The sequence below is a fragment of the Anarrhichthys ocellatus genome, unplaced genomic scaffold, assembly GCF_004355925.1.
Source record: "Anarrhichthys ocellatus isolate YVR2014 unplaced genomic scaffold, GSC_Weel_1.0 scaffold28, whole genome shotgun sequence".
NCBI lineage: Eukaryota > Metazoa > Chordata > Actinopteri > Perciformes > Anarhichadidae > Anarrhichthys > Anarrhichthys ocellatus.
Window position 1 is genome coordinate 1847510 of NW_022280058.1, and position 27922 is coordinate 1875431.

The 27922-nt window shown below is 42.0% G+C and overlaps 2 protein-coding genes across 2 annotated transcripts in view; one reads left to right on the forward strand and one right to left on the reverse strand.

Annotated features, from left to right (window-relative positions):
• Nucleotides 1–382: 382 nt before the first annotated feature.
• gna12a (guanine nucleotide binding protein (G protein) alpha 12a) lies at nucleotides 383–20279 on the forward strand. The gene is made up of 6 exons (XM_031863031.1): nucleotides 383–1180; nucleotides 6681–6899; nucleotides 14969–15019; nucleotides 15106–15306; nucleotides 15607–15813; nucleotides 16604–20279. The coding sequence occupies exons 1-6, from the start codon at nucleotides 863–865 to the stop codon at nucleotides 16763–16765; spliced, it is 1158 nt and encodes a 385-aa protein (XP_031718891.1). The 5' UTR covers nucleotides 383–862; the 3' UTR covers nucleotides 16766–20279.
• Nucleotides 20280–23889: 3610 nt separating this feature from the next.
• ern2 (endoplasmic reticulum to nucleus signaling 2) overlaps nucleotides 23890–27922 on the reverse strand; it is a 13226-nt gene continuing 9193 nt past the window's right edge. Inside the window, exons 18-24 of the mRNA XM_031863050.1 lie at nucleotides 27259–27355; nucleotides 26892–27091; nucleotides 26475–26622; nucleotides 26030–26157; nucleotides 25620–25743; nucleotides 25459–25526; nucleotides 23890–25378 (exon numbers count right to left, since the gene is read on the reverse strand). Of these exons, the coding sequence (XP_031718910.1) occupies nucleotides 25196–25378; nucleotides 25459–25526; nucleotides 25620–25743; nucleotides 26030–26157; nucleotides 26475–26622; nucleotides 26892–27091; nucleotides 27259–27355 (948 nt within the window). The 3' untranslated portion in view covers nucleotides 23890–25195. The remainder of the gene's footprint in view (nucleotides 25379–25458; nucleotides 25527–25619; nucleotides 25744–26029; nucleotides 26158–26474; nucleotides 26623–26891; nucleotides 27092–27258; nucleotides 27356–27922) is intronic.

Here is a 27922-nt window from a genome sequence, read left to right on the forward strand (position 1 = left end):
CCAAGTCATTAAATTGAGACACAAAGTCAAAATGTTGAAAATGTTTCTCATTATTTTGAGATAGTAAGTGCTTGTTTTAAGATTCTAAATCATAATTTTGAGATGCCAGGTCATTATTTTAAGATCTAAGTCAAAATGACAATACACTTTATTATTTTGAGCAACTAAGTCTTTAATTTCATATTCTTAATCATTATTTTGATATTCTAAGTCATTATTTTTCAGATTATCATTGTAAGCCAGTCGTCGTTGTTCTTCATCCCAGTGGCAGATATGGATTTCCATACCTTTCTGAGCTGTTGCAGCGGAGTGTCACTCCCCTGTCGGTGGTCCCCGGTAGAGCACCGGCGCCCTCCTCACCAGTCTGACGGTCCCACCGCCGCCCGGAGGAGCTGCTCTCACTCCGATGCCCAAGTTCACAAACCGCTGGCAGTGAGCGCAGACTGTGGATGGGCTGTCCCCGTGTGCGTCTTCTTACTATTGTTTGGCTTCGGATCGCCAGACCGACGACTGATCCACTCGAGCCTACGTCTTTGTTTACAGGCTAGGACGGACTCAAACATTTAAACTTTTTAAAAACAGTGTTTTAAACATTTTCCGGCTTTGTTTCCTCTCTATCCAGATTGATTTTTTTGTTGATGGCGCGGTCTACCCAAGATGGACACGGGTTGTCTGCTGGTTAGAGACTAGATAACGGCTTCACCCTTTCATTCTAAATGTAGAATTTATTTCATTATCCGCTGCAGACGTATTATTTATCAAGTGGATGTAACCAGACTGGGTCATTTCCACCCCAGAAGTCACATCCTATAATGAACATTTTCCCGCTGAAGTTTCGGTGAACTTTTTCCCACGACTCGCCATGTCGGGAGTTGTCCGCACCCTGAGCCGCTGCCTGCTCCCGTCCGAGGCCAGCCGGGACACGGGCAGCAGCAAGGAGAGGAGCCGGGAGAGGGACGCGGCGCAGGAGCGCGAGGCGCGGCGCAGGAGCCGGGAGATAGACGCGATGCTCGCCCGGGAGAGGAGAGCCGTCCGTCGGCTGGTGAAGATCCTCTTGCTCGGGGCCGGAGAGAGCGGAAAGTCCACATTCCTCAAACAGATGCGCATCATTAACGGGCAAGAGTTTGATAAAAAAGCACTTCTGGACTTCCGGGACACTATCTATGAGAATATACTGAAGGTAAGAACAAGGATTCATGGGAAATAGATAGCTTGGGGCCTTCAAGCAAACCTAACAGCACTGTGTCCAAAGTTTAAACCACCAGGCGTATAAACTCCTGCTTCTGTCTTTTAGTTTTTCACTTTTAAATTGATATTTTATTCTATCGTGAATGTATAAAATCTGTAAAACCGGTTAAATAGTTACAGTTAAACTCAAGGATGTGTGAGAATATTAATCAACTTATTGATTCATTCCTTGTTTAAGTCATTTTTTTAACAATGCCAAAAATCATAGTTCCATCTCCTCAAATGTGGAGATTTGATGTGTTTCTTCATCTTTATTGATGGGAAACTGAACATATTTGAGTTTTGGACTCAAGCAGATATCAACTGGGAAATTTTGATGGTTATTTTTTCCCTTTGTATGACATTTTATAGACCAAACAATTGTTGATTAATCAAGAAAATAATCCCCAGATGAATTAGTAGCAAAGAAAATATTGTTTATTAATCACAGCCCTAATATTGACATTTTCACCCCACAGTGGAGCCTCACACACACATACTCGCTCAAACACACAGGGAGGTTTGTTGACATACTACATATTTTTATCCTGAAGCGCTGTCCCTTTGTTTGCTGTCATGGCTGGGCCTCCTTCACCAGCTAACAATGCCAGATTATTATTGAGGGATGAGCACATCCGCCCTGAGTGCCACACAGCCCAGACAATAATGATAAGGGCCTGCACTTCTACACAGCCGAGGCAGTACACAATACCCTCCCTCCCCCTGAATACCAGCATACAGCGGCGGCGCTGTCTCGGGCCACGCCATCAACAGGACCCCCCCCCCCACCCACCCCCGTACACACATTTCACCACCACTTAACCTCCTGAAAAACACACAATGCCTGATGTGTAGGAGGGCGCAGGAGAGGCATAAATTACACGAAATCACATGATTGGAAATGCATGTTTTGGACAATGAGGGGAGCGTCTTTTCCAACCTGCCAGTAACAATGTATTCCCTCCACAAGACAACAATACTATTAGGGTGACAAGTCATTTACGTCAAAGATTATTCTCTATTCATTTCCCAATAATCACATTAATCACGTGGTCTATAAAATGTCAATGGTGGCAGATGTCGAAAGTGACATCTTCTAATTACTTGTTTTGTCCAAGCCAAAAGCCCAAAGTATTCAGTTTACATTACAATGGAACCGGGAGAGAAAAGCAGCAAACAACAATCAGATGATTATATCCATTATGATTAATTGGTAAATCATTTTCTTGACTAATTGATACTTATTGGGACTATAAAATCTCTGACAATAATGAAAAGTTGTATCAAAATTCCCTTAGAAACGGCTAAGAAGTACTTCACGTGACATTTGTAAATGCTGAAACAAGCTGAGAAGTGTTGGTGTATTAAGTGGGATGTTACCTGAACACACAGCCTCACCTGCCGGGTGTAGAGGACCCCCCTCCCTTCATGGGAACCTAATGATAAAGAAAGAGAACAAAGCAGGAAGTTAAGGAGGGATGAAGTTGAAAGAGAACCCACAGGTGTGTTGCACAATTAGGCTTAAAAAAACAAGTAACATAGAGGTGTAGACCAGGTTTGGTGCCGCTTCTTCAATCGCAGTAATTACACCTCCGCTAACGGATAAATCTGCTCTTATCCTCAAAGTGGATTTATTTATTTCTCACGAAGTGAAACTAAAGAACTGTGTCAAGCCTTGAACATAAAGTGTAGGTTTCTGAACAACCTTATAGCCACTAATTCCCAAGCTGTACCAGAACAACAACAACAATAAAGACTTGTTAGTTTTCATCCACTTTATATAGATTGAGCACACGATGGTTTGGAGGTTTTATCTCTGATTGTCATTGTTTGTCTATCATTACTGCTTAACCAAGTCTTTCAAACACTAATCAATCAGGGGAGATAACCCAAGCGATTAGTTCATTTTCAACAAGAGGGGCGGATCGATTGTTTTTTGTTCACCACCACCTGTGAGGCTGGTGGTATTTTGTAACTTGCACAAACCTCAGTCAGATAAATGATCAATGAGTCAGACCGACAGGACTAACATATTCAACTAAACAGCCCCTCTGTTGCTGCACTCTCTCTGCTACAAGGAGTTTGAGAGGGGGGGGATGGCAGGTTAACTAGGGGAATTTTGCTTTTTGGTAATGTAAGAAGGGGGGCGGCACCCTTTCCTTAAATCGCCTACTGGCCTTAAGGTTAAAAGAAATCTTCAGATTCCACGGTTTCACATACGGTACTTTCTTTATTAGCGAGATCATTTATATTTATTTTTTGTTTCATCGGGCTACAAATATAAAAGTGATATTTGCTTATAATTGTTTGTTTAAAACGATGACAATAACAAAGTATAAGGATAACATTTATGACTTTTAATGGTTTGTACTGACTTTGGGCTGGTTGACGTTATTATCCGGGACGATGAGCGGTGCATCTGTACATTGTGGTCATGATAAGAATTTCAAATAAAGTTCTGTGGGTCTCAGCACAGTTTGTACTGATTGAGTTGTACAGATTGAAGAGATCATTTACTACTTAATGCTTGTTTGTTCAGGTCAGGGGGAAAAGGCGCTGGTTATCTGCCTTTAGCTGTATTTTGACAGTTTTTGACGTCTACTGGGATTGTGGGGGCGAGAAACACCGGCACCATGTTTAAGGAGGGGGGTTGTGCAGCTGATGGGGCGGACATCCAGAAAGCAGGAAGGGAGCTACTTTGTAATTACACAATAGTGATAAATGAAACAGAGCTTTTCAGTCCCAGCCAGCTGCCTCCGTAGGCGACTGCTAATAATACCATTGACCACGTCACTACTGTGAGGATACAGGTCTTCAGTTCAGAGATCAGATTTTTATGTTTTTCTAGCCCCATGTGGTTGGCGCCAGTGACACAAAAGACAAATACCAGGAGCTCGTCTTTTGTGTTTTTTCATTCTTGGCACAACTATTTCTGTCAATTTTCATGTGAACAACCAATCGCGATGACGGGCGGCTTTTCACGACCTTCGAGTGTGGCCGCTTGGCTCGGATAGCAACACTTTATTAACACCCTCGATTAACTTTTGATTTGAAACACAGCAACTCCAACAAACCACTTCTTTTGAAGTACAACCCGCCTATTACAGGCTGAGGCTCCGTCTTTCAAAGGACCCAGTCAATGTGAGTGTGTCCTCAGAGAAAACCTAAGGCCTCAGAGACCAAAACAAATGTAGCATTCATCTGGTCCTTATCAGCTCATAAAGTCATCACCAAGTCCTCCTTAAAACAGATGGAAAAGTTTAATTACCGGTGTTAAACTATGATAATGGTGAACTATACTGGAGTTGTGAAATTGGATAATAATCCACCAGGATAAAGGTTAAGGCATTTATGTACGGCCCATTTATCTGTAAAGCTACATACTGAGAATGCCAACAGGGCTCGACAGTAAGGGTTGCCAGGTTGTTTTTAGAAATTGGCAACCAATTCTCGGCCTTTAACAAATAAAAAGTAGGGACAGCAAACAGCAAAACATCCACCCCAAAGGAAAAGGAAAAAGAAATCAAGTTGTTAAACTGTGGTGCAAAAAGTTTGACTAACCTGACAACATCACAAACAAATGTAGAGGTTGATTCAACTGACAAAGAACCATATGAACCTGAACAACAAACAAATAGGAGGGATGGAAAATATCCCGGTGTCTTTGCGCTGGACAGATGATTACACTGCAAAGCACAACATTCACATTTACACTTTTATTTGACGGTGTAGAAATGAGTGCGACAGAGAGAGAAGGGCTAGACTAGAGTTGAACCCTGTGTGTTGCCGTAGCTTTGCATGCGCTGTAACCACTTCAGCTACCGAGAAGGCGCTCAACCCTTGTTCCGCTATTTGGTGTAGAAATGCAGACAGGCTGAATTGATACACACTAACTGACTTGTTAAAGACAGACAAGGAGGACAAACAGACTGTCTGACCAGCAGGAACACAGAGGAACATGCGCTCATACAGGAAGTGAGACAAACAAGACTATAGAGGGTCATGCTACAAATACACAGAGTAGTACATTGATACGGTTCAGGTTGGTAGATGATTACATAGACAATAATCAAGAGTGGATGTGACTCAAAGCTCACACACAGTGACTCTCCATCAGTATTTTTACTGCCAACATGCTGCCGTTTGATCCGCATGTGGGTCAGATTACGGTCACATGTGTGTCTTTGTGTTACACACCAGTTTTGTCAGTCTTACTCATTCCTACCGTAAAAACAAAAAACATCAATTCTGAAAAGAAAAGTTCTGAATGAGGGATCAGATTTAATAACACACCAGTTAGTCACAAAGTAGAATCCCAGTCAGACTGCACACAGACTGCACACAGACAAGCTCACACACCCCACACACACACACACACACACACACACACTGTAGAAGCTGCATGCATTTCACAAACTGTCACGTCTTCCTTTTATTTTACTGCACTTGCTTTTTTTTTCACACCCACACCTCCTGTTGCACAGACATCTATCTTAAGAGGGGGGAATCTCTCTTTGAACTTCCTTGTCTAGGATTTCTTTCAGATTTTTCTGGATTTTCCTCGTCTTTGTAGAAACGAGGTTGAGCTGGGTTGGCGGCTGTTCATGTTGTGGGCCTGTAAAGCCTCTTTCAATGCGAGATTAAGCTGTACAAATAAAGTTGACTAGACTTGGCTATTGCACAAGGGTAAGGTGACTCATTGACACACAGACAGATACTCACATCCCTTAACCTACTGTGACCTTTCAAACGCGTCGTAGTTCAATAATACTGCTTGCTGCTCTGTCCTCTGTTGATTCAATCAATAAATCAAGCAAACAGGCTTTAATAATACAGCAGACTCTGAACTTTAAGATGCTGTGGAATGTGCTTCACATCGGAGTCAATTATTAGGCCACAAAAAAGCAAGCAAAGAGAAAGATAAACAAGCAGGAAAATTGACTAAGAAACAATGTTAAAAATGCTATAGGTAATGAGTTACAAATAAAAACGGTCACACAAAATAGACCAACTTTGCCGGCAAACAAATTGAGATGCTGAATTCGAATGATTAAAAGGAAGTATTTACAAGGAAGTGTATATGAGAAAAGGAGAAGCAGAGAGAAAACATAGAATATCTGTCTGTGTGTGTGTGTGTTGGTTGGTTTGATCACTCAGCAGGAGACCTCCCACACAGAACAGAAAACCACCAGCAGCCACACATGCACGTGTCTGAGTGTGCGTGTTGGACACATGCACGGTTAAAGTTACTCAATGTTTACCAGTAACACTAGACTGTGTCAACGGTTTCCCCTGCAAGCAGCACATGCAGTATGACGTTTTTAGTTGTTGTTTTTTTTCCCCTCCGTGTGGTCAGGAAATATTTGTACAATATTGCTGGAATTAGAAAAAAAGCAGCCGTTGCACCACTTCACCACATGTATGTATGTGCACTGATTTGTGTGTCTCTGCAGGGCATGCGTGTGCTGGTGGACGCTCGGGACAAGCTGGGCATCAGCTGGCAGAGCTGCGAGAACGAGAAGCAGGGCATGCTGGTGATGTCGTGGGAGGGACGCGTGGGCGGCTCGGGGGTCGAGCCGAGTGAGTTTCAGCTGTACGTGATGGCACTGAGCGCGCTGTGGGCCGACACCGGCATACACGAGGCCTACGCACGACGCTCCGAGTTCCAACTGGTGAGTAGATTTGTCGAGGCTATGTAGTGTCGACATTGATGCACCACTCCATCTAATGGAAAATATTTTAGATGTCTTGTGCTTTAAGTTTTAAACATTCAACCAAAATTCACATATTCAGTCCAGTGTTACCAACTCTTTTCCAATAAAAGCAGAACTAGCTCCAAAAGTTGCTAAATCTAGTAAGAAAGTCGCTAAGGGATGCGATTCCCTCTCGTTTTGGAACGAGCTTTGTGCGGTTGTCGTTCCGACTGGCTGTATTTGTGTTTTTCGGCACTGTGTCTCCCATGTTTGTAGCTTCCTCTTACAATCTGGCACTTGGTCGCGAAATCTTTATAAAAAGGTTGACGTCCAGAAACGCCCCGAACACAACAAAATAAGAGAATACAGGCAAAGGGTCTGCAGACATTTCCACACACTTCTAGTGGGTCACATGTGATGACTGAGGTGGATTGTTTTTGTATTAGTCTATACATTTCGTTTTTATGAGATAAATCATGCTTATTGCGCTTTTAAAAGGCTTGAAAAGTGCTTAAATGACTCGTGCAGCAGTCCGAGGCTCTGACGTATCTACATAGAAAGTCCCAAACGTATGTATTGATGGTGAAATATTTAAAAATAATCTTCCATGACTGTCTGTGTCTGTGTTATAAACCAGCCTCCGGTTCATTCACTGACCAGGAGTCATGATCAGTCATAGATTACTCACTGGCTGATGCTTCACATTTAACGTGTCTCAGCAGCCAAAGAAAACTATATCAGGATGACTAATCAGGACTCCACTTGATTCTCAGGCTGAAAATGTAATATTGCCTTTTCTGTGTCAATGTGGTGCCAAAGAAGTAAATAAAGTCAACCGATTGTCCTTAAAGCACATCAAATAACATCGTGGAACTGAATAGAGCTCAGGACCTTTGTAACCCATCATTCCTCTCCATCACTTCTGTCTCACTCTGCTGTGAGCTGTGAAAGAATAATCTTTAATAAAAACCTGGCACTGTGTGGGTTTAGCAGTCTAGACTGGCAGATATCTGCACAGCAACTGACTTACCACAGCCAGGAGTCACAAAGTTGACAACAAGTGACATGCTCACAACTTCAGAGGAAGTCACTGGATGATTTCAGAAATGTTGTTTTTTTTTTTACCTGTCACAGTGAAGGAGAACTGCACCAAGAGAAGCCTGTGGAGGTATTTATTGTTTTCCTGCGTAACTTACCACGCTCATGTTTTTGTGTTTGGAGACTTTACAAAGACGTAATTATTCTTCTCTTGACTGGAAATGGAGCCGGTGAAGTGGAGCCCTGTGGATTTTAATCTGTCACGCTGCACCGAACTCAATCTGAAACAAACGGCTCTTAGATTAGAGTGTTATTCTTTTTCCCTTTTAACCCGAATATATCAAACACATACCGATCAAAACCAGTGCGTTGTACACGTTACTGATCCTCTTTTTACCGTACTAATCGTGTGGAATAGATGGAAAGTAAGGTCAAAGCAGACTAAACTAACTAAAAGATGAGTGAATATTGGCCAGAAACACGACTCCACATGTGTCAATGTTGAGTTTACAGCTTGCTGCCAAGTGGCCAAAAACCAAAAAAAATAAAATATTGAAATGCTTAATTATTTCATATAAATATGTTACATATTCCTGCTTTTTAAAATGTTCTTGTTAATCAGTGTGCCATATCACCATTAGGTTTAACATTTAGTTTAATTATGACACCACATTAAAATTCAAACCTCCAACATATGATTTTATTCCATCCATATAGGCAACAAATATAGCAACATTTTAAAAAACTAAAAACATTTTCCTCCCATTATTATGACATTGTAATTAGATACGAGAGCGCTATACAAGAAGGCAATAAACTTAAATTCTGGCAACGAGTACTAGCCAATCAAAGGCAGAGTATGGCGGGTTTTTCGCTGAATTTGGGGCGGGTGGAAAAAAAGATATCAATTAAACTACAAAAAATAACCACCAATGGCAGTGAAAGAGGGGATTTAGCATGCATGAGAGAGGGCACTTCAACATCTCCATAAAACTCTCCTGCACACTAAGATTACCTAACGCTGTTTTACACCAACTCTTTCTCTGCCGGTAACCAAACAAACTTGTTTAAAGCAGCCACTTACTGTAGTTTAAAGATCATTATGAAACATAAAAGCAGAAACAGCTGGAGAACCACTTAGTTTTACAAGTAACTGTTTAAGTGCAAAGTGAAAGGCCAGACAGACCGTTTATGACACTTAACGTTTCAACAGAATGTCACGGATGATCATTCAGTGTCAACACGGCGAACGTCTCACAGCGTCTCTGCATCACTCGCTGGTCTTGTTGTCAGTGCAGTTTGTATCGGATGTTGCAGCTGGTTTATTTTCTGCGTCACTGGAAGTGACACAGCCGCTCTACCTTCTGTCCAGAGCTGTGCGTTTGACCTTTTACCCTGCGACACATTTATCAGTGGCAAAACTATCTGGAGTCAGCCAGGAAGCCACTTCCGTCTCCCTCTCACTTAACATACTGTAAGAGTGTGTGTGCGTGTGCGTGTGTGTGTGTGTGAGATGTCCGTGCACAGCTTTGGGTCAGACCTTGTCTAATCAAGAGTAGCTGTATGATAAAGCTAGTGCGGTACAGCGGCACAGGCTCGCAGACATTGTCCTGGCTTAAAGGATAAGGGTGGTGATGTTTTTTATTTTTCTTTCTGTCAACTTATTCCATGGAAAGACTAAAAACCAACAAGAAACTGAACAAGTGTTGTCTGTGTGTATGAAAAGCCGGGGCGGCCGTGGCTCAATGGGTAGGGCCCTTTAACCACAAGGTTGGAGGTTCGATCCCCGGCTCCTACCGTCTGTGTGCCAAAAGTGTCCTTGAGACCCTGAACCGCAAGTTCCTTTATACCAGCTCACTAAATGCTTAGGATGGGTTGAATGACGTCAAATTTAATGTATGGAATGTATGTATACAAAGTTTGAAATGCAGTTTAAGTTAAGTTTTAAGCCTTATTCCTCCGTGCCATAGATCTCCATTGTTTCTCCATTTTGTCTTTTTCAACATGGGTCCTATTTTTAAAACTAGTAAGGCTCTTGAAGAGCGCAGACCTCTGCCAATGCCGTTTCCATTCGTTAATAATTAAGTGAGCATCCGCCCCGTGATTTTAATGGGTTCTTTCTTGGCCCAAGCTACAACAAACAGACAAGGTTTATGAAAATCGGGCCAGTGGTTTTTCCGTAATCCTTCTGACAAACAGACAAACAAACCAACAAACTGAACTCAAACAAAAGCTATTTGTTGCAGGTAGTTACTGACTAGCTAGTCATGCTAATTTTGCTCTCAGCCCCTCTGTTGTAGAAACTCTAGAAATGTGACTTTAGCAGCACGAGTCTCGCTCTTAACCAGCTATTAAACTCACGCTGTGTTCACACTTCGAGCGACACAACAACAGGCTGCAAGTCAGTTTCACTGGAAGCCGGTGACATGAAGCTAGTAACTGAGTTGAGCTGGTCCCAATTTCTTTTCAGCGCTCGCTCAATAACACGGTGAAGCGTCAACTAGTGTTTCACTCTGTTCTGTTCCGCCTAAAATTAAAAGGCCCCTCCAGCGTGCACACACACACAATCAATGAAACGTACGCACAGCAGACAGCTGACCCAGCGACTGCTTTCTGTGTTTACGTTTCTTTCGACATGTGTCAACTTTCATCGCAGTTTGTCACGGACAACTGGAAAGTATTGAGACTTTGGCTAACGCATTGATGGTTTTGGTGTTTTCGTGGGATTAGTTGACAATAAGAGAAATATAGAACACACCAGCCGTATCCTTTTCAAAGAAAGAAAAACTAAAATGTCTACTGTGGAGTAAATGTGCTGAGTTAGACGCTCTCCACCTCCCCCCCTCTTCTCTCCGCTCTCTGAGAGGTTTTCCGGGGATACCACAGTCAGCTTTTCCCAGGCAGGGCTGGAGCTGAGCCACCGGCTGACAGGGAGGAAACAAAAAGAGAGAGAGAGAGAGATAGAGAGAGAGAGTGGTGAGAGGAAGAAAGAGAGGGAGCGGGGAGTAGAGAAGAGCATTGGAGGAAAAGTGGAGATAGTGAGAGAAAGAAAAAAAAAAAACTAACCGAGAGCAAGGATTTTGTTTACTCGTTCCGGGATCCCACCACACCCAGATAACGCGCAGTTAGATATGACATAAACACCAAAACCTCTGCTGCTTGACGAAAACAAGGCTGTATATCACGCTGTGACAGTAAACTGTTGCTGTTGTCTTCAGCAGCACAGGCATCCTGAACAAAGGAGGTATGAGTAAAGACCGTATACTGTATAGGTGACTTTAAAGCCCCATAAAGATGTAAAGAGGCTATAAATGCTGAAACACACACACACACACACACTCACCCTCATATGGTCGAGGATATGAGATTTCATCCTGGAAGTCTCTGCTGCTGCACTTCATGAGTTAACATTGGCTCTTCTGTATTTACAGTCTGTAACTTTATCTACAAGTGTTCCCAGAGTGGAAAAGTATTTCTCCACGTCTCTCGGTTCTTATTTCCGAGCATCCTCAAGTGTGTGCTTACGTTCCCATAGCAACTGCATGTGAAATATCATATGTACTGAAGGATAAATTTGGGATTTATTAGTTTTTGCATCATCCACATCAGCACAACAAAGTGCATCTGGTCAAGAAACATACGCAGTTTTAAAAGTCCAGTAGGTCAAAGTTGAACCAGGAAGTCGGTCTGTAAACCGATGGATGTTTACAACAGACAGTTTTAGTCGTGACTTTACTGTTCGCCTTCGTTTTCTCTCTTCCAGATAACTTTGACTGACCTTGAGGTTTGTTTAAAACCGGTCTGAATGTTTGACTGGTCCTGCTTTACCAGTTCGGACTTCTTTCAGTCATATTTTGTCCCAGATTTCAGCAATTAACTTGTACGATGTTGTCGTTACTGATCGGGATGATTGTCGCAACTGCAACAAGTTATCCAATCAACAGCAATTAGGTACAATTATATAATTATTATTCACACTTATAGCACAATTACAGCTAACATACAACATACACATACATGTATGAATAGTATAGTGCCGAAACAATTAGTTGACTGATTATTCAATCAAGGTATTGAGTTTTTATAGCATTTAATGACGTTTTTTTAATTTTCTTATGGGTTCTGAATACTTTCAAATTCAAACTGATTTAGTTTTAAGCCATTTTAGGGATCAAAAGTTCATAGACTAAATGATGAATGAGATATAACCAACAGATTCATCCATAATAAAAAAAAGAGTTGATAGTTACAGCCAGAGATGTTTACTTTCTATATTCAGTGAGTTAATGAATAAAATACATCAGAGTTTGAAGTGAAACGACTGCAGCAGTCAAACAGTCGTGGCACACCCAGTCACACACACGAGTGACACACATATACCTGTGGCCCCACACATACACACAATGTGAGCTTATTCAGGTCTTTGCTATAATAAAGCCCCTAATCTGCCCATACACACCATGAATGGAGACATTCCTCCAGCCTTACTCAATCTCTCACACACACACACAGTTTTACAAGTTATAGATCTGCATTACAAGGGACTAAAACTCATCCATGGCCTCATAAAATTCATTAACTTTGATATTTAGTTTGATGCCTCCACTTCATCAATGTTCAGGCTGTGTGTGTGTGTGTGTGTGGGGGGGGGTGTGTGTGTGTCTATTTCTCTTGTCTGTGTTTGCGTATCCCTTCATCTCTGGGAATTCCCCTCTCCCTGCTTTTCCCTCCGACCAGCCCCTCCTCCTGTTCACTTCCAGCTGAACCAATCAGAGTCCCTCGGCTTTGTGTTTCCTATTGCTGCGACACTGTAGGTCAGCGGCGAGGGGTCACAGGGTCACATCTCACCCACACGGGGGTCGCGTTTCCTGGTTGTTACGCGGCATGTCAGGGACCGACAGAGATGGATTTAACTGAGTTTTCACCGATTCTGTTGGATCAGTGTGACGGGAACCGAAAAATCTACAAAGTTTTTGGTTTAAAGGGGAATACTGATCAACTGTAGTGAGGCTCAAGTGTGTGTGTGTGTGTGTGTGTTAAAAAGACATTGTAACTGGGTTCTGTCTGACTCGCTAATCCCTCCCTCCCCCATGTCTCTCCCCACTGTTTTCACACACACAGCTGTTTCCTGTATGTATGTATGTATGTATGTATGTATGTATGTATGTGTGTGTGTGTGTGTGTGTGTTTAAGAGAGAGATTCAGGTTTTAACTCTCGTCAGAAATCACAAGTGCAAAGAAGAATTAAGCTTAACTTTCAGCACATTCACTACAAATGAACATGAACACCATTTTGCTAATCATGCTGCTGTGCTTCAGAAAACCGAGTGCACCTTTGTTGTTCGTTTCAGGCGCCCACTGGTTTCCATTCATTTCCAAAACAGTACGAAAATCAATTAGCCGCCTTATAATCCATTAGAGGGGAGATCAGACTGATGATAAACCACGTTACTGGTCAACAGTGAAGCAGTTGTAGAAATGAATGCAGACTCTATGTTCACTGTGATGCGATTACACGTGTCAAGTTTCCAGAATCTGCTAATTGATTTTCAGCACAACTGCTGCATGAAAAGTCTAAGTTTTACAGCGTGTATTCAAAAATGACAAGCAAAAATCTAATTTATAAATGATTACGTAATCTCCGGTGTGTTGTTGTGAACATGTTTAATGACAGAAATCAGAACCGTCTTTGTCATGAAGTAAAGTTCTCGTAAAGTCACAAAAACGTATTTTCAGTGGCTGCCTTGTGGCGCAACTTAAATCATGCTCTACTTTCTCGTCCAGTGTGTTGCACACTTCTTGTTCACAAGTGCGAGTTTCTGATTTTCAAGACATGAAATTGTTATAGAGTTGGATGTTGGATAGTGGTGTATCTATCTAATGGCGTGAAAATACAATCTTATATTCCGTAATAGTTTAAATTCTGTGTTTTTATGCAAGTAACAACCATAGATGACCATAACTATAATAACATTTAGAACTTTTGACGGTTTGCACTGACTTCTGGGTTGTTGAGATGATTTTTCGTTGACGATCAGCAATCGGTATCAGCAGAGAAAAGATTTCTCTGGGCTTCTCTAAAAGTTCGAAAGAGAATAAGCTAGTAGACTTAGTGGGCCAGAAAAAACAAATAATTCTCTTAAAGACAGTTACATGCTCTGTAGATCTGAGAGGAGTCAGGTGCAGGTTTGTAACTCCAAGAAGCTCCTTTTAAATCACCCCATAGTTAATGTAGGACTATTGATTAGTGCGGCTCTCATGTCAGATTACAGGACTTCGGAGAATCCTGTCTGTTTCTGTGGCAATGCTAACAAGCACACTCTTTGTGATTATGAGACAACACAATAAAAACTATGGGTCACATAAACACAATGATCGTTATCTCACTTGAATCACTTCGCTTCACAATACTGTGCTGTGAGTCGATGCTGTCCATGAAAGTAGCTTTACAAGCAGCAGAGTGTGCAAGTTAAATCATAATGAGACTGATGTGATTATGGTTGGCGATGTTAGTTTCGTGCATTCTGTCCTTTTCATCTGATTGGGAAGACGCAATGGATTGATGTATGATTAAATCAATAACCACAGTACGTCTGCTTCCATGAAATGTGAATCAAATGAAAAAGAAATACAATAAATAAAATGTTCTACTATTAAGTTTCAGTGCTTTAATTTGATCATTTGGTTCTTTTTAGTTGGGTTGATGACAATTGTACTTTTTACATCTGAAAGTCCGATCAAAGGCTGATGTTTTGTTAGATTATAGCCCTCATTTAATCTGGTATCACATGACTTCATGTTGTCATCACCTACATGAGCTGCATCTCCCTGTACTAGACATTGATTGGCCTGCCAGCACTTCCTATAATTAGTCAGACCCATCCAAAAAAATGCTTCACACTGGAAACAAACCGCACCATGGTTCAATTTGACCCGGACGGGTTGTTTTACACCTGTGATGAGTTTCATTTTGCATTCTGTAATGAATTTTCTCTTCTTCCTGCCTGCAGAGCGAGTCGGTCAAATACTTCCTGGATAACTTGGATCGGATTGGTCAACTGGTGAGTCACAGTGACTCGATAAAATCTCTTTGAATTTCTTCACCTCTTGCGGCGTCTAACAAAATGTTTTGTCTCCTCTTTTTCAGAACTTCATCCCAAGCAAGCAGGACATTCTGTTTGCGAGGAAGGCGACGAAAGGCATCGTCGAGCACGACTTTGTCATCAAGAAGATCCCTTTCAAGATGGTGGACGTCGGGGGGCAGCGGTCCCAGAGGCAGAAGTGGTTTCAGTGTTTCGACGGGATCACATCGATACTCTTCATGGTGTCATCGTCAGAGTACGATCAGGTAACTTTCAAGCACATTTCCGATCATGTAACGCCGATGTCTGTATGAAGTTACTCAGTCTGATCAATATTCTCTTGACTTTAACAAGAAGCATCAGAGAGACAGCATTCGAGATTTACACAAAGCTCTCTTTGTGGTTGGCTGAGGGAACTTGATTGTTCCCTCAGTCGTGGCTCCGGTTCACATCAACGGTCATATGATGACGACTGAATCCTTAATTGGTGCTCAGATAAAGCCTGAAAAAAAAACAAAGGATAATTGTGTGCGTGTGTGTGTGTGTGTACGTCCGTCCGATTCCAGGTCTTGATGGAGGATCGAAGGACAAACCGTTTGGTGGAGAGCATGAATATCTTTGAGACGATCGTCAACAACAAGCTCTTTCTCAACGTGTCCATCATCCTCTTCCTCAACAAAACAGACCTGCTGGTGGAAAAGATCCGCACAGTGGACATCCGCAAGAACTTCCCCGAGTTCAGAGGGGACCCACGCAGGCTAGAGGATGTACAGGTAAACACACACACACACACACACACACACACACACACACACACACACACACTGAAAACACAGGTTTTTAATGTTGTCAAACATTACGAGGCACCAAACTCATTTCTGCTGATGGTTATTTTGCTGCTGCTTCTTATTTTCCTCCTATAGGTTTATGATCCAGGTGTGCTTCCATGCACTCACACACATACATTACGGAAATGAGCGTGTACACATTACACACAAACACGGGCTCTCGTTCAGCAGTGCGTTTACGTGCACGCAAGAAATCACAGTAATCCAAACAAAGGCAGCAAGTGTGCGTTCCAATTGGGTGCTCAACCGCAAAAATACAAATCAGTTGAAAAGTAGAGAAAGGTGCCACACCATGGAGTTAATCAAGCCCTGTGGAGTTTCACTCTCAAACTCACTCACTCAGTTTGCAAGATATTTTGGAATATCACCTCCTCTGATGAGACCTACCTTTTTTAAGGTTGATGAAACGAAGTGAGGATGTTGGGTCATGATGTGTTGGATTGCAGCATTCGCGCAGCAGGTCATTCCATAGCTTGGGATTCACTTCTTTTTTGGTTTTTAAATGTAGTAGTAACCCAATACAAGGCCTCATGACTAAAATATTAGGGGAGTGTGTTTGTGAGGGGGTGACGGTGCAGTGAGAGGAGACAAGAAGACACCGCATGGCTTTTGTTTTCAGTGCAAATGGTAAAAAGCAGATTAGAAACCTGGTAACCCTGCAGAGAGATCGACTCTCTCTCCGGTTACTAAAGTGTCCCTGCTCTGCTCCTTCCAGGCGTTCCTGGTGCAGTCGTTCAGCCGCAAGAGGAGAAACCGGGGGAAGCCGCTCTTCCACCACTTCACCACTGCGGTGGACACAGAAAATATCCGCTTTGTCTTTCACGCCGTCAAGGACACCATCCTGCAGGAAAACCTCAAAGATATCATGCTGCAGTGACCTTCGGGCTGCAGACGACGGCTTCTCTTGACTGTAAACTGTGAAACAAGCCGTGAATCCGGGCCTGGAGGACGCAGCAGCCCACAAGCGCATAATTAACACTGTCCTGTGGAGGAGTTGGTGGATTTAACTGAACTCTGAACCTGTGGGGCCCCGATGTGACTCTGGACCTGTTGGCCCCTGTGGAAACTGTGAGGGTCGTAGAGGACAAGACCCTGAATATAACCTGTATGAATGTGTGTGTGTATGTGTGTGTGTGTGTGTGTGTGTGTGCTGGAAAGACAGTCACCTCCTTGTAGCTGTGGTGTTCTCGCCTTCATATACAGGTTAGAAAATGTTTTTAACAAAAGAAGAGACAAATAGAGAAAAGCACCAACTACATGACATGAGCACTGAAAGTGTTTTTTTTTTCTATATGACTATTGACAACCCTGTCACTAAACATAAAAGTCAGACTGCTGCCGGGTGAGGTGAGGCAGGATCAAGCTGTGTGAGCAAAAAGCAGGAGGCAGGAAGGATTTAGGAAAGTTAAGAGCGTGCTGAAGAATGCCTTGTCCTAGTGTCCACGTGACAGAGGGAGCGGGGTGAGGGTTTGGGCTCATACTGGTCATATGCTGTGTTATGTGATAAGCACAAGTGTTCCTGTCAGTGAACTTTAACAGAGGAAAAAAAGATGAGTCTCTCTCTCTCTCTCATGCTCCCTGTTTTCTCCTGGGCTGCCTATCTTTTACCTCTTGTGTTTATTACTCCCGCCATCGTACAAGAGACGAACAGCTGCAGATAGCAAGTCTTATCCTACAACTCTCCTCTGCAGCACAATAGACGGACTGTTCGTCTCCTCCCTCTCCAGCAGAAATGGGAGACGGTCAAATTAGAGACTCTCCTTAGTTTGAAGAAACACAGAAACACACAGCTCCTGGTCTTGCCTGAATTATGGCCCATCTCTATCCCACTGCCTTTCTTCTATTTCCCGCTAACATCCCAGTAAAAGTACCACAACAGCCTAGACTTAACTTGAGGTATATGATAAGTATCCCCTTTACAAGAAGGCTCTGGTATGCGGCTACACTAATAGTTTTTTTTGTTCTGTAAACGTGAAGGGAAGAGCAGAGACTGACAGGGTTGAACTGTAAATGACCTAGTTACCATGTTGCGGGCGGCCATTTTGGACTTCTGTAGCAGTCACAATGGGAATTGTGCCGAGAAGATTAGCACAAAACAAGTCAAACACACCAGATTGAACAAAAACACTTACGCAGATGATACACAATCGCTTTCTTTCCTGCACCGAGTCTGGTACTTTCTATACACCTTCGAGTTACCGTAGGAAAAAAACGGTTTTATAACATTTGTATGTTTCGGTCTAGTGCTGCAACAGCTACTTGATTAATCAATTAGTCAGTCAGCAACATTTTTGATCATCAATTGATTGTCATTTATCAAGCAAACATGCTGGTTCCAGCTTCTCAAATGCAACAGTTTGCTGTTTTTTCCTGTGTTATATCATTGTGTTTGAATTTTGGACTGTTTGTTGGGCGAAGCAAGTCATTTAAAGACGTTGGCTAGTGTTTACTATTTTCTGACGCTGTTCAACAATGAAAAAAAAAAAAAAAAAAAAAAAAAAAAGGACTGTTTAATGTGAAAGGGGTTGTCGTTAGCGATGAACCCACAGGGAATTATCGCCCTGAACTTTATAGAACGTTTTAGTGTCTTTCAGCTAAATGTTTTGGTTTTACAGCCGGCAACTTAGTTCCCTCAAAACCACTTCACACTTCCTGTCCAGCTCCAAACAACCGACAGACACTGCTAGCAGTTAGCTGGTGAACACAGTGGAGCATCTAGCAGCTAAAGAGGCAGATATGTTCCTCAAGAGTTGGTTGAGACCAGAAACACGACTATAAACGTTCTCCAAAACACTCTTCATATCGACTGATAACACACTCAGTGGCCACTTTATCAGGTACATTGTCTCCAGCACCTTGTTGAGTGCATGCCTCAAAGAATTCAGGCTGTTCTGGGTCCTACCAAGAATTAGAAAGGTGTACCTAATAAAGTGGCTACTCTGTGTGTGTCTTGATGTTGCGTGTCCACAGCTTTTGGCCTAAAAACAATAACCAAGAGATTAATAAGTAATGAAAGTAATCACTAGGTGCAGCCCTATTTCACCAGTGACAGTCAGCTGGTAATGTAGCATAAAGAAATAGTCCTGTTGCTATGTTTACTTGCAGTTTGGTGGTTAAACTGTTGATCAGAACTCTGTCTCAGATGTCCTGTTATATGATTTTATTGAATACCTGCCAGCCAACCAGAAACATGCATCTCCAAAATCCTTTCAACCCATATCCTTCCAATCAGTTTACATGTTGTCAAGCGGAGAATTGACGAAAAGAAAATGTTTGATTCCCAACATTTGCATGATTTGGTACGCAGCAGTAGGACACAGCTGGGCTGCTCCTCCCACACTGAGTATTAAGCCCAAATGGCCTCGAGGGGAATGAGGCGGATCATGAGCACTTCCACACGCCTTATTATTATTATTATTATTATTATTATTATTATAATACTGTGTACCGGTAATTTGTATGTATTTGCATAGTGACTTAAGGCCCTTTTTGTGCATGTTCATACATCTTGTACAGAGAATACTGTAAGTATTTGACTGACACTGTGTGTAAGATGGTAACCGGACAATACAAACACCACTCTGTCTAACAGTATCACTGTAACTGTAACGTTGCTGTAACATTTGTCGTTAACTAACCTACCTTTACCACTCACGCAAGTTTTTTTGTTTTGTTTTTTGTAAGTGTCGTCATTGCACTGGATGCGTCCGTGAGAAAACAACCAGAAAGGAAAACGTCTGGGGAACATGAAACAAACAAGATGAACGGCAGACATGGCGGGCAGAATGAGAAGAGGGAGGTCTTCTGCTTTTGTTGGGTTTTTTTGTTTTTGTTTTGTTTCCCAGTGCCTTGGCTTTGTGCTCTGTGGTGAAATACACTGCCGTTTGCTGACATGTTGTTTTTTTATTTTCTCAGTGTGTGGGCGTCTGCGTGTGTATACGGCAAAGCAAGAGGTCAAAACTTTCTGTGTTGGAAAGTTGTTGAAAGATTAGAAGAGCGGAGGGAGAAAGCAGAGGATTAATACAAAATAAAAAAATGTTTTGAGCTAAATTCAATAAATTCAATATGTTTTTCTAATGTCCCGGGGCAGTTTTATGAACATGAGAAGCCCTCTTTGCAAAGCCAGAAAGCAGAGAGCTGATAAGTACTGATGTAAAGCCTGCAGGCTAACCGTATTGGCTTTCATTCCACATAATGTAATATGATGCTCATCAGCTCGAGCTATCACACCGCTGGGCACAACAGCAAAGCTGAAGTCTGGCAGTATCGCTGTTACCCAGCAGAGTCTGACCTTTGCTTTGGCTTTTAATCAGAGGAGCTCTGATACATAACAGACTGCACGTCTCAAGAGAGAGGGAGGGAGCCCAGAAACAACTAGACCAGAGTGTTTAGAAATCACTGGTTAGCATAGATTTACGTACACAGGAAGCAAGTAGAATGCAAATCAAGGTCTACAGGCAAGCAACAGCATGTACGGGATCTCTGCAACCAAAAAAAGGCAGAAATGACCCTGTGAGTGGGAAGGCACGGATTGGGGGAGGGACAGACAAAGGGAGGAAGAGAGAATACAAGAAAAAAGTAAGAGGATAGAGGGAGGGAGGGAGGAGGGAGAGAGGTCATGTTTCCTCTGTTGAGCCCACTTCCTGTCCTGATCCCAAAATGGAGAGACTGTAAAGAACGACATCCCTCCGCCTGTTTCAGTCTCCCCCTCCCTCCCTCTACACCCACACACACACACGCACACACACACAGATCAGAGAAACCCAAACCAGCCTCCCGCGGTATCCTACAAAGGAGATGAGAGGGGGAAAGCAGGGAGCAGAAAAATATATCCCCAGTGGTCTCTGAAACATGAGGAAGCCGTTTATAGAGGCAGAGAGACCCGGGACATTTTGTCCTGAAGTTGCACCACACTGTGTGTGTGTGTGTGTTGTGTGGCCTATATTAATGTGTGAGTGTTCAATTTAATATATGGCCCTTAACAAAACCATGTCTTTGGACTTAAAGCTACATTGTTCACACACAGAAAACTTGAAAAACAAACGCATTAACTTTTTATGAACACACCTGCAACCACCCCAAAAACCATAGAAATCCCCTAGCAGCCACCTTTAAACACACAACAAACCACCTTGTATATAATGCCGCGACACTGAACGACCACCGAGCAAAACCCAAATTTGAAACATCTAGCAACGCTTGACAATCACTTGGCAATGATCTACAGACTATTAAGCAAGACCTCACTGTAATACTAGCCGAAGCCGGTTGCTTAGTCAGCAAGCCCACACACATTCAGATGTAGCCTCTCTGTATTTGAAGTCTGTATTAATATTATTACAGAGGATTAATAGACGTTAGAGGTATAACTGAAATAAGAAATGCATGTTGACTAGTCCAGTATACACTTGAGTGCCAGCACACTATACCTTCCTTATCTGTATAGCAATGCGTGTGTGAATGTGTGATGTTTCCCCTAAGGCTGTTTTGATTGGACCTACGTCTGAACTCTGATATTTAATAATGAGCCAAAGTACTCCTTCGGTTTCTGGCCCTGAGACAGACAGACACACACACACACACACACACACACACACACACACACACACACACACACACACACACAGGGTGGGAGCTAACCAAACATTTGAATCATACATTGAAGTATAAACAACTAGGGGTTCATTAGCTGATGATTTGGCCCTGACACATCACTGGACCGCAGGCCGTCACGTCATTAAACCACTTCTGTTTTAGTTCACACTGACAGTGGAATCAACTTTGATGTCTGGCATCTAATCGGCTCTGCAGGATGTGTTTTCTCTTTTGCTGCAGAGCCTCGAGGGCAGATTGCTTGTTAATGAGCACAACAGATAGATGACGATAAGCACAACTACACATGCATGCTTACATAATCGCAAAACTTTTACTTTATGCCTCTTACAATAATTAAATTGAATTTATGTAAACGATAGATTAAACAGTTAAACCCACTGTTTGTCCATCTCCTCCTCCATACTTTCACGCTTTACAAGAAAGGCACATGTGTCCCTCTGCTGGTGTAACATGAGCAATGCACTTAAACATTTTGATCTACAGTGACGCTGCACTCCCTGTCAAACTCAAAAAACTCAAAAATACTTAAGTATTAAAGTGATTGTTTGTCAAATTTAATTTACAAAAACAATAAAACATAACCCCTCATGATTTTATAGTTAACAGTCACCAAATAGAGGAACGACTTGGGATAAACTACAATTAAATGGCAAATGCACGAGGAGAGAATAAAATATAAAGAAATTGAAATAAAATAATAAATCTAATATTTGGGATTTCTGGCGACAAAAAAATCAATTCCTTGACGTGTTTTCTGGATAAATATACTTATCCAGATTGAACAATTTAGTTTGTGAGTGGGTCAAACATACATCATGGCTGCACTCACAGATCACATGCATCTGACCCATTCAAACCTAAACTCAACATCCTCTGTGTTCCCGTCAGAGAACGTGTGACCTGTCATCACGAGTAAGTCACTCTTTTCTGATAAAACTCAACAGCATGATCCTGGTCATCAGGCCGCTATTGTTCAATACAGACTATGTCGTGAATTAGTGGGTTTTAAATGAATGTATATATAAAAGCAGCTGTTAAAGAGTCTTTGACATCTGGCTGGCAGGAGGGAAAGTACACTCAGATTGTGTTAAAGCGGTTGTTTTACGGTCGAGAGAAGAAACAAGATCAGATTTAAAATGTCAAGTCTCACGTAGCGTAGTTAATGTCTCAGAGTGCATCATTACTAATGCATCATTTACTCTTTCAATTACATGCAAACACCATTATTCGTACAGTTCCAACACTAACAGCATGAGGCTTTTCTCTCCACCTGATGGAAATAACAAGCTGCAATTAGGTGAGACAACTATACCACACATCTTCGCAATTAAGACCTTAATTTATCTCCTGGTTACCGTTGATCACTGAGAAATAGGGGTTTAATCAAATCTAGTCAATCCTGCAGCAACTCTACTGTAACACCTGAATATTCTGTTCTGCGTGCAGTGTTTCATGCATCTTTGTCGGCTGAAGCTAACGGATGAGGTAAGAAGTGTTATCCTTCGAGTGCACAGTCGGCTAAAACTAACGGCCATGTCTAAACTAAACCTCCAGGGTGAGAAGAGAAAGTGGAGACATTTTATCTAACGAGAGGAAAAAAGTCAAACTGAACAATGTAGAACTGGACTTCGTAAAACGGTTACAGACTCACAGTATTTGTTAACTGACATGCAGTTGATATCATGTCCTGACAAAATCGAAATGTTGTATTGTGATTTAATGTATTTATGGTAATTTTATGTCATAAATATTTGATCTACTATTGTACATTTTAAAAGCCAGGTCGCTATTGTAAATAATAATTTGTTCTTAATGACTCACCTGATTAAATATAAAAAGGTCTCTTAGAGGGGCAAATATTCATGTTATTCTAGATTAATCAATCTTTTTTTTCTACAGTAGAGGAGAAGTAGATTTTTGAAAAGAAATGTTCAAAAGTATTTCTGTTTAACATCAAATATTCATAATAAGCAACAATCAAAGTGAAAGTTTTTGTTGGGGGGGGTGATTAGTTATTATCAATATTTAACACTGTCATTATATGCGATTCAAATTTTTCTAAATCCTGATTATCATACATCATATTTTTCCAACTGAGCCCATCCGTCCTTCACACCAGAGAGAGCTCAAACAAAAGCAGGAATGCAGAAATCTCTCATGTGAGATCATCAAAACCAGGCTAAAGTTGTGTGTTCATGTTCTGCAGGACCCCATCCCCCCAAGTAAGCATTTTAAGTTGTACTTTCAAGTCTTACCCATTGTCTCATACTCTACATTTGTCCAACAATAAAGTCAATAAAATGTTTGTCACTTTCTTCTTTCCAGTAACATGGAAACTAAGAAGAGTAAAGACCAATAAAAACTTTTTTTTAAATTTACAAACTAACAACACTTGATTTATTAATTCTCTGGCACACCCAAAGCATCAGTTCAATTCACTCATTCACAAAAAAGTACAAAAGTTTGGATTCGTCATCATTCATTCTACTGCAGACCAATGAAAAAAACCTTCATCCAGTAGTTACAGGGAGACACTTCACATATCTCTGAGAGCATTTAGTGTCATTTGAAAAGAGGCTCAAAAGATCAAGCAATGCCAACATTCAGGAGTGGTGAAATACATTGCATTTCTGTTGAAAAGATCTATACATTGAAATGAAATTGGCAAATTAAGTAGTTGCCATTGTTGCATTATCGCCTGCATCAATCTGATTTACCCAGAACCCGCCCACGTTTTAACAGAGCCAATATTTGACTATTGCGCTTCATGTACTGCTTTCAGTGAGAAACGATGGCGCAGTACATTCTTCAGTCAGTGTAGATACATTCGGACACACATCAAATACATAAAAACAAACAGCAAAGCAAATATTGTGGAGTCTTTGGCACGGCCTACAGAGGAGCTGAGAGAAGCACAGCAGCAACGTGACTGTTTAAAAAGGATAGCAGAGATTTCTTCTATGACATGAAGCCTTGGAACAGCAACACAAGCTTTATCTCTTATAAAAACCTGTAGTCCAGTGTCTGTGTTACCTACAGTGCTGTGACAAAGTTTGTGCACCTCGCATATGGTTTGTGGTGCCGTTTAATCTGGACCCCAGAGCTATTAATAGGTGAACATCACCTTCCACGATATGCCCAGAATGTCATCAGAAAATAAATTACATTTTCCTATTAGTTTAATGTCATATTAAATAACATTATCTAAATTTTAGACAAACTTTTGAAAATGAAATTGTTGCATGTCATACCCCTCTCTGTCCTTTTGTTTTGTCTTTCTATAGAAATGGAATATAATAGTCATAACTGTTATAATTTGTGTAAAATCACCTGAAACTAAGCATTGATTTTCTACAGTAGTTGTTTAGAGGAAACACATTGATGAACTATTGCATTTAATTGAATACAAAAATTCTGATGGAGTTACAAGTTAAGATGTAGTTCAAAAACATTGTTTATTATAATAAAGTATGTAGCTTTAGTGGAGTGTACTTTCTAATTTAATCTTAAAACCGTTTCCTGATCAACAGCTGCAGAAAAATAAAAATAAATCTATAAAACAGCTCAAGCCATATAAAAACTTTCTCACAGCACTGTACCAAAAAACAGTGCGGGCTTTACAAAAGCAATAAAGGGCACTTTCTGTACATCAGTGTGTATACAGAGTATAATGTGCAGGGTCGTGTTATTGCTATTTGGAGTGGGGGGGTAGATAGTAGGGGTGAAACAGTCTCTCGTGGGAGCAGATGTGCAGAGCAGCGTGTGTGTGCATCAGTAACCGTGGAAAGCGTGAGGTGAAGTAGCTGACGAAGCCTTCGGGCAGCTCGCCGAGAGCCTCCTGCACCTCCGGTGGCAACTCGTGGTAGTGATGCTTCTGTAACGCGTCAACATACACGCGTCAAAGCGTGACTACTTGTGTCAAATAAATAGAAGAGTTCCAGTAAGCATGCTGACCTTATTCCTCATGGCTCTCAGCAGATCTCTGACCGAGTTCCCTTTGTATGTCCTGAACCGCCTCAAGTCTGCAACGTACACAGGGAGATTACAGACCATTTGACGGCTTTGTCATCCCGCACAGGTGCAAACAGTGCAGTAATGTGATGCGATGCGTGTACCTGTCTGCAGCGGCACAGAGATGTGCATCCTCCAGTTGGTTCGAACCACTACTCTCCCTGCAGTCTCCATTTTGACCACGATCGGACTGTCTGCTGGTTCCTTCTCTATTCGGTCACTCACGTCCTACGTACCAACGCACACAAACACACTCAGACCCCCGTTTGCACATTTTTTGCTCTGTGTTTATCAGAAAAAATAGGAATTTTTAAACCAGAAAGTAATGACAAGTAGTCATTAAAAAAAGCCTCCTGTGGACAGGTGTTGTAAATAAGCACTAAACACAGTGAATCTGGGCCTACATGTATGTTGATGCTACTTTAACTTGTCCATATCAAACAAAGTTTACTAATCAAGAGAGACAGCCGACACAGCTTGATTTGTGTCTCCGTGGCCAACAGATTTAACACACCTGGAAAAAGAGCAGCTGCTTCTCGGGGCTCCAGAAGAACGGATGTTTGAGCACACAGGCGGTGGAGGGCCGCGACTCGGCCTCGGCACTGATCATCTGCTCGATCAGATCCTGCGCTATGACGTCATCTGATTTGAGGGACAAAACAGTTTTCAGGGTTTCTTGTATTTGTGACATGAGCAGATTATTTTGTGATTATTGTAATTGTGCAATTACGGTAATGTCTGAAAATTGCATGGAAACCATAAAAAACTGATTATTTAAGGAATTTGTAGCAAGAAAACCCCGGAGCACTGAGGATATTTGGAAAGAAGTTGGATTGTTGAGGTGTGATTTGAAGATGGTGGTGCAAGGCTGGAATTTACTGAACTAGACTTAATTCTGGACCAAAAAAAGGGTATGAACTGAAGCCAGTGAAGACGTAATGCACAAAGACCGCTCTCACCGTGTATATCCTCCATAAAATGCGAGAGTGAATATTCTCCTGACAGGATGTTGACCTGCCGTCTAAATGAATCGCCAAAGGGGTGCTGCCCCCTGCTGACCACGAAGTAGAACACACAGCCTGCCGAGAAGACGTCCACAGCTGCCGTCTGAGAAGAGAAGAGGAGAAACATGGATCAGAAAACAAACACAATCTGTCCGTGAAAATACAAACAAAATACTCGTCTCTACCTCAGAGTTCCTCAATCTTGGGGACCGCTCAGTTTCGGTTTTGTATGTAAATTTAGGACAGAAAAAATATCTGGATCACAGACCCTCAAGCTACTTACATCACCTATTCATTTTTTCTAACTCTGACCCTTTCAGAGTGTTCAAAGAAATATATATTACATATGTAATACGTGTGTGTGCATGTTACCGGTTTGTTGCCGGGAGTATCCCGCAGTACTTCGGGAGCTATCCACCCTTCGGTTCCTGGTATTCCTGACCGCAAAGAGAAGCTGCTCCGACCGGCTGGGATCTTCTTACAGAGTCCAAAGTCAGAGATGAGAGCTCGGACCCGACCCAGCGCACTGGGACCAGAGAGGAGGATGTTTCGAGGCTTCAGGTCACGATGGACTAAAGGGAGAGACGATGGAGAGCGAAGAAGAAAGAGGAAGAGGGGAAACACAGAGAAACATTTTAGCTGTCAAAGCTGAGCAGCACTGGTTTCTGGGGGAAATAATTTAGAAACAAATAAAGAAAGGTGTGTACATGTATAGTCTGTATGTGTGTGTATCTCAGACCTATGTTGAGTGAGTGGAGGTGTGAGAGGCCACACATGGTCTGTCCCAGCAGAGTTATAGGATTCAGCTCAGGAAAGCAAGACGGATCCTCCACGTACTGCAGAGGACAGAGACACACAACAAACACGTGTTTTTTTGTTATTACAACCTGTGAACACCCACACAGCTGCTTTTAGTTACTCTGACTGATTAGACTTCTGCTCATGTTGAAGGTGGAGCGAAGCTTTGATGGGGATTAACGTCCCAAATCTCCATCGACCAATAAGAATGATAAAGGTGTAATTGGTTCACATCTAACAGGTTCTTGTATGATTGCGTGGTCCTCTGCTGCAAAAAAGAAGATATTAAAAACGACTTGCTCGCACTAAATAGAGCCGCAAGGCTGTCTCTTCACTGCTCTTTCAAACTGTGGCAAAGATGCACCGCAGCCGTCATGGTTTCTAATATTTGCCAGCAATGCAATCATGGCGGTAAACCAGACTTGTACAGACAGGTCTAATGCATAATCATCTACAAATGTCCCCATGGGCCATCTTCTGCTTCCTTGCCAAGGAACTCATTTAAAGAGCCTCCAGTCAGAGGAACTTATTACTTATGTTATGAATGAGAAAAATTATCCATTAAAAAAAACACTGAAACTAATAATGGGGGGGGGGGGGGGGGG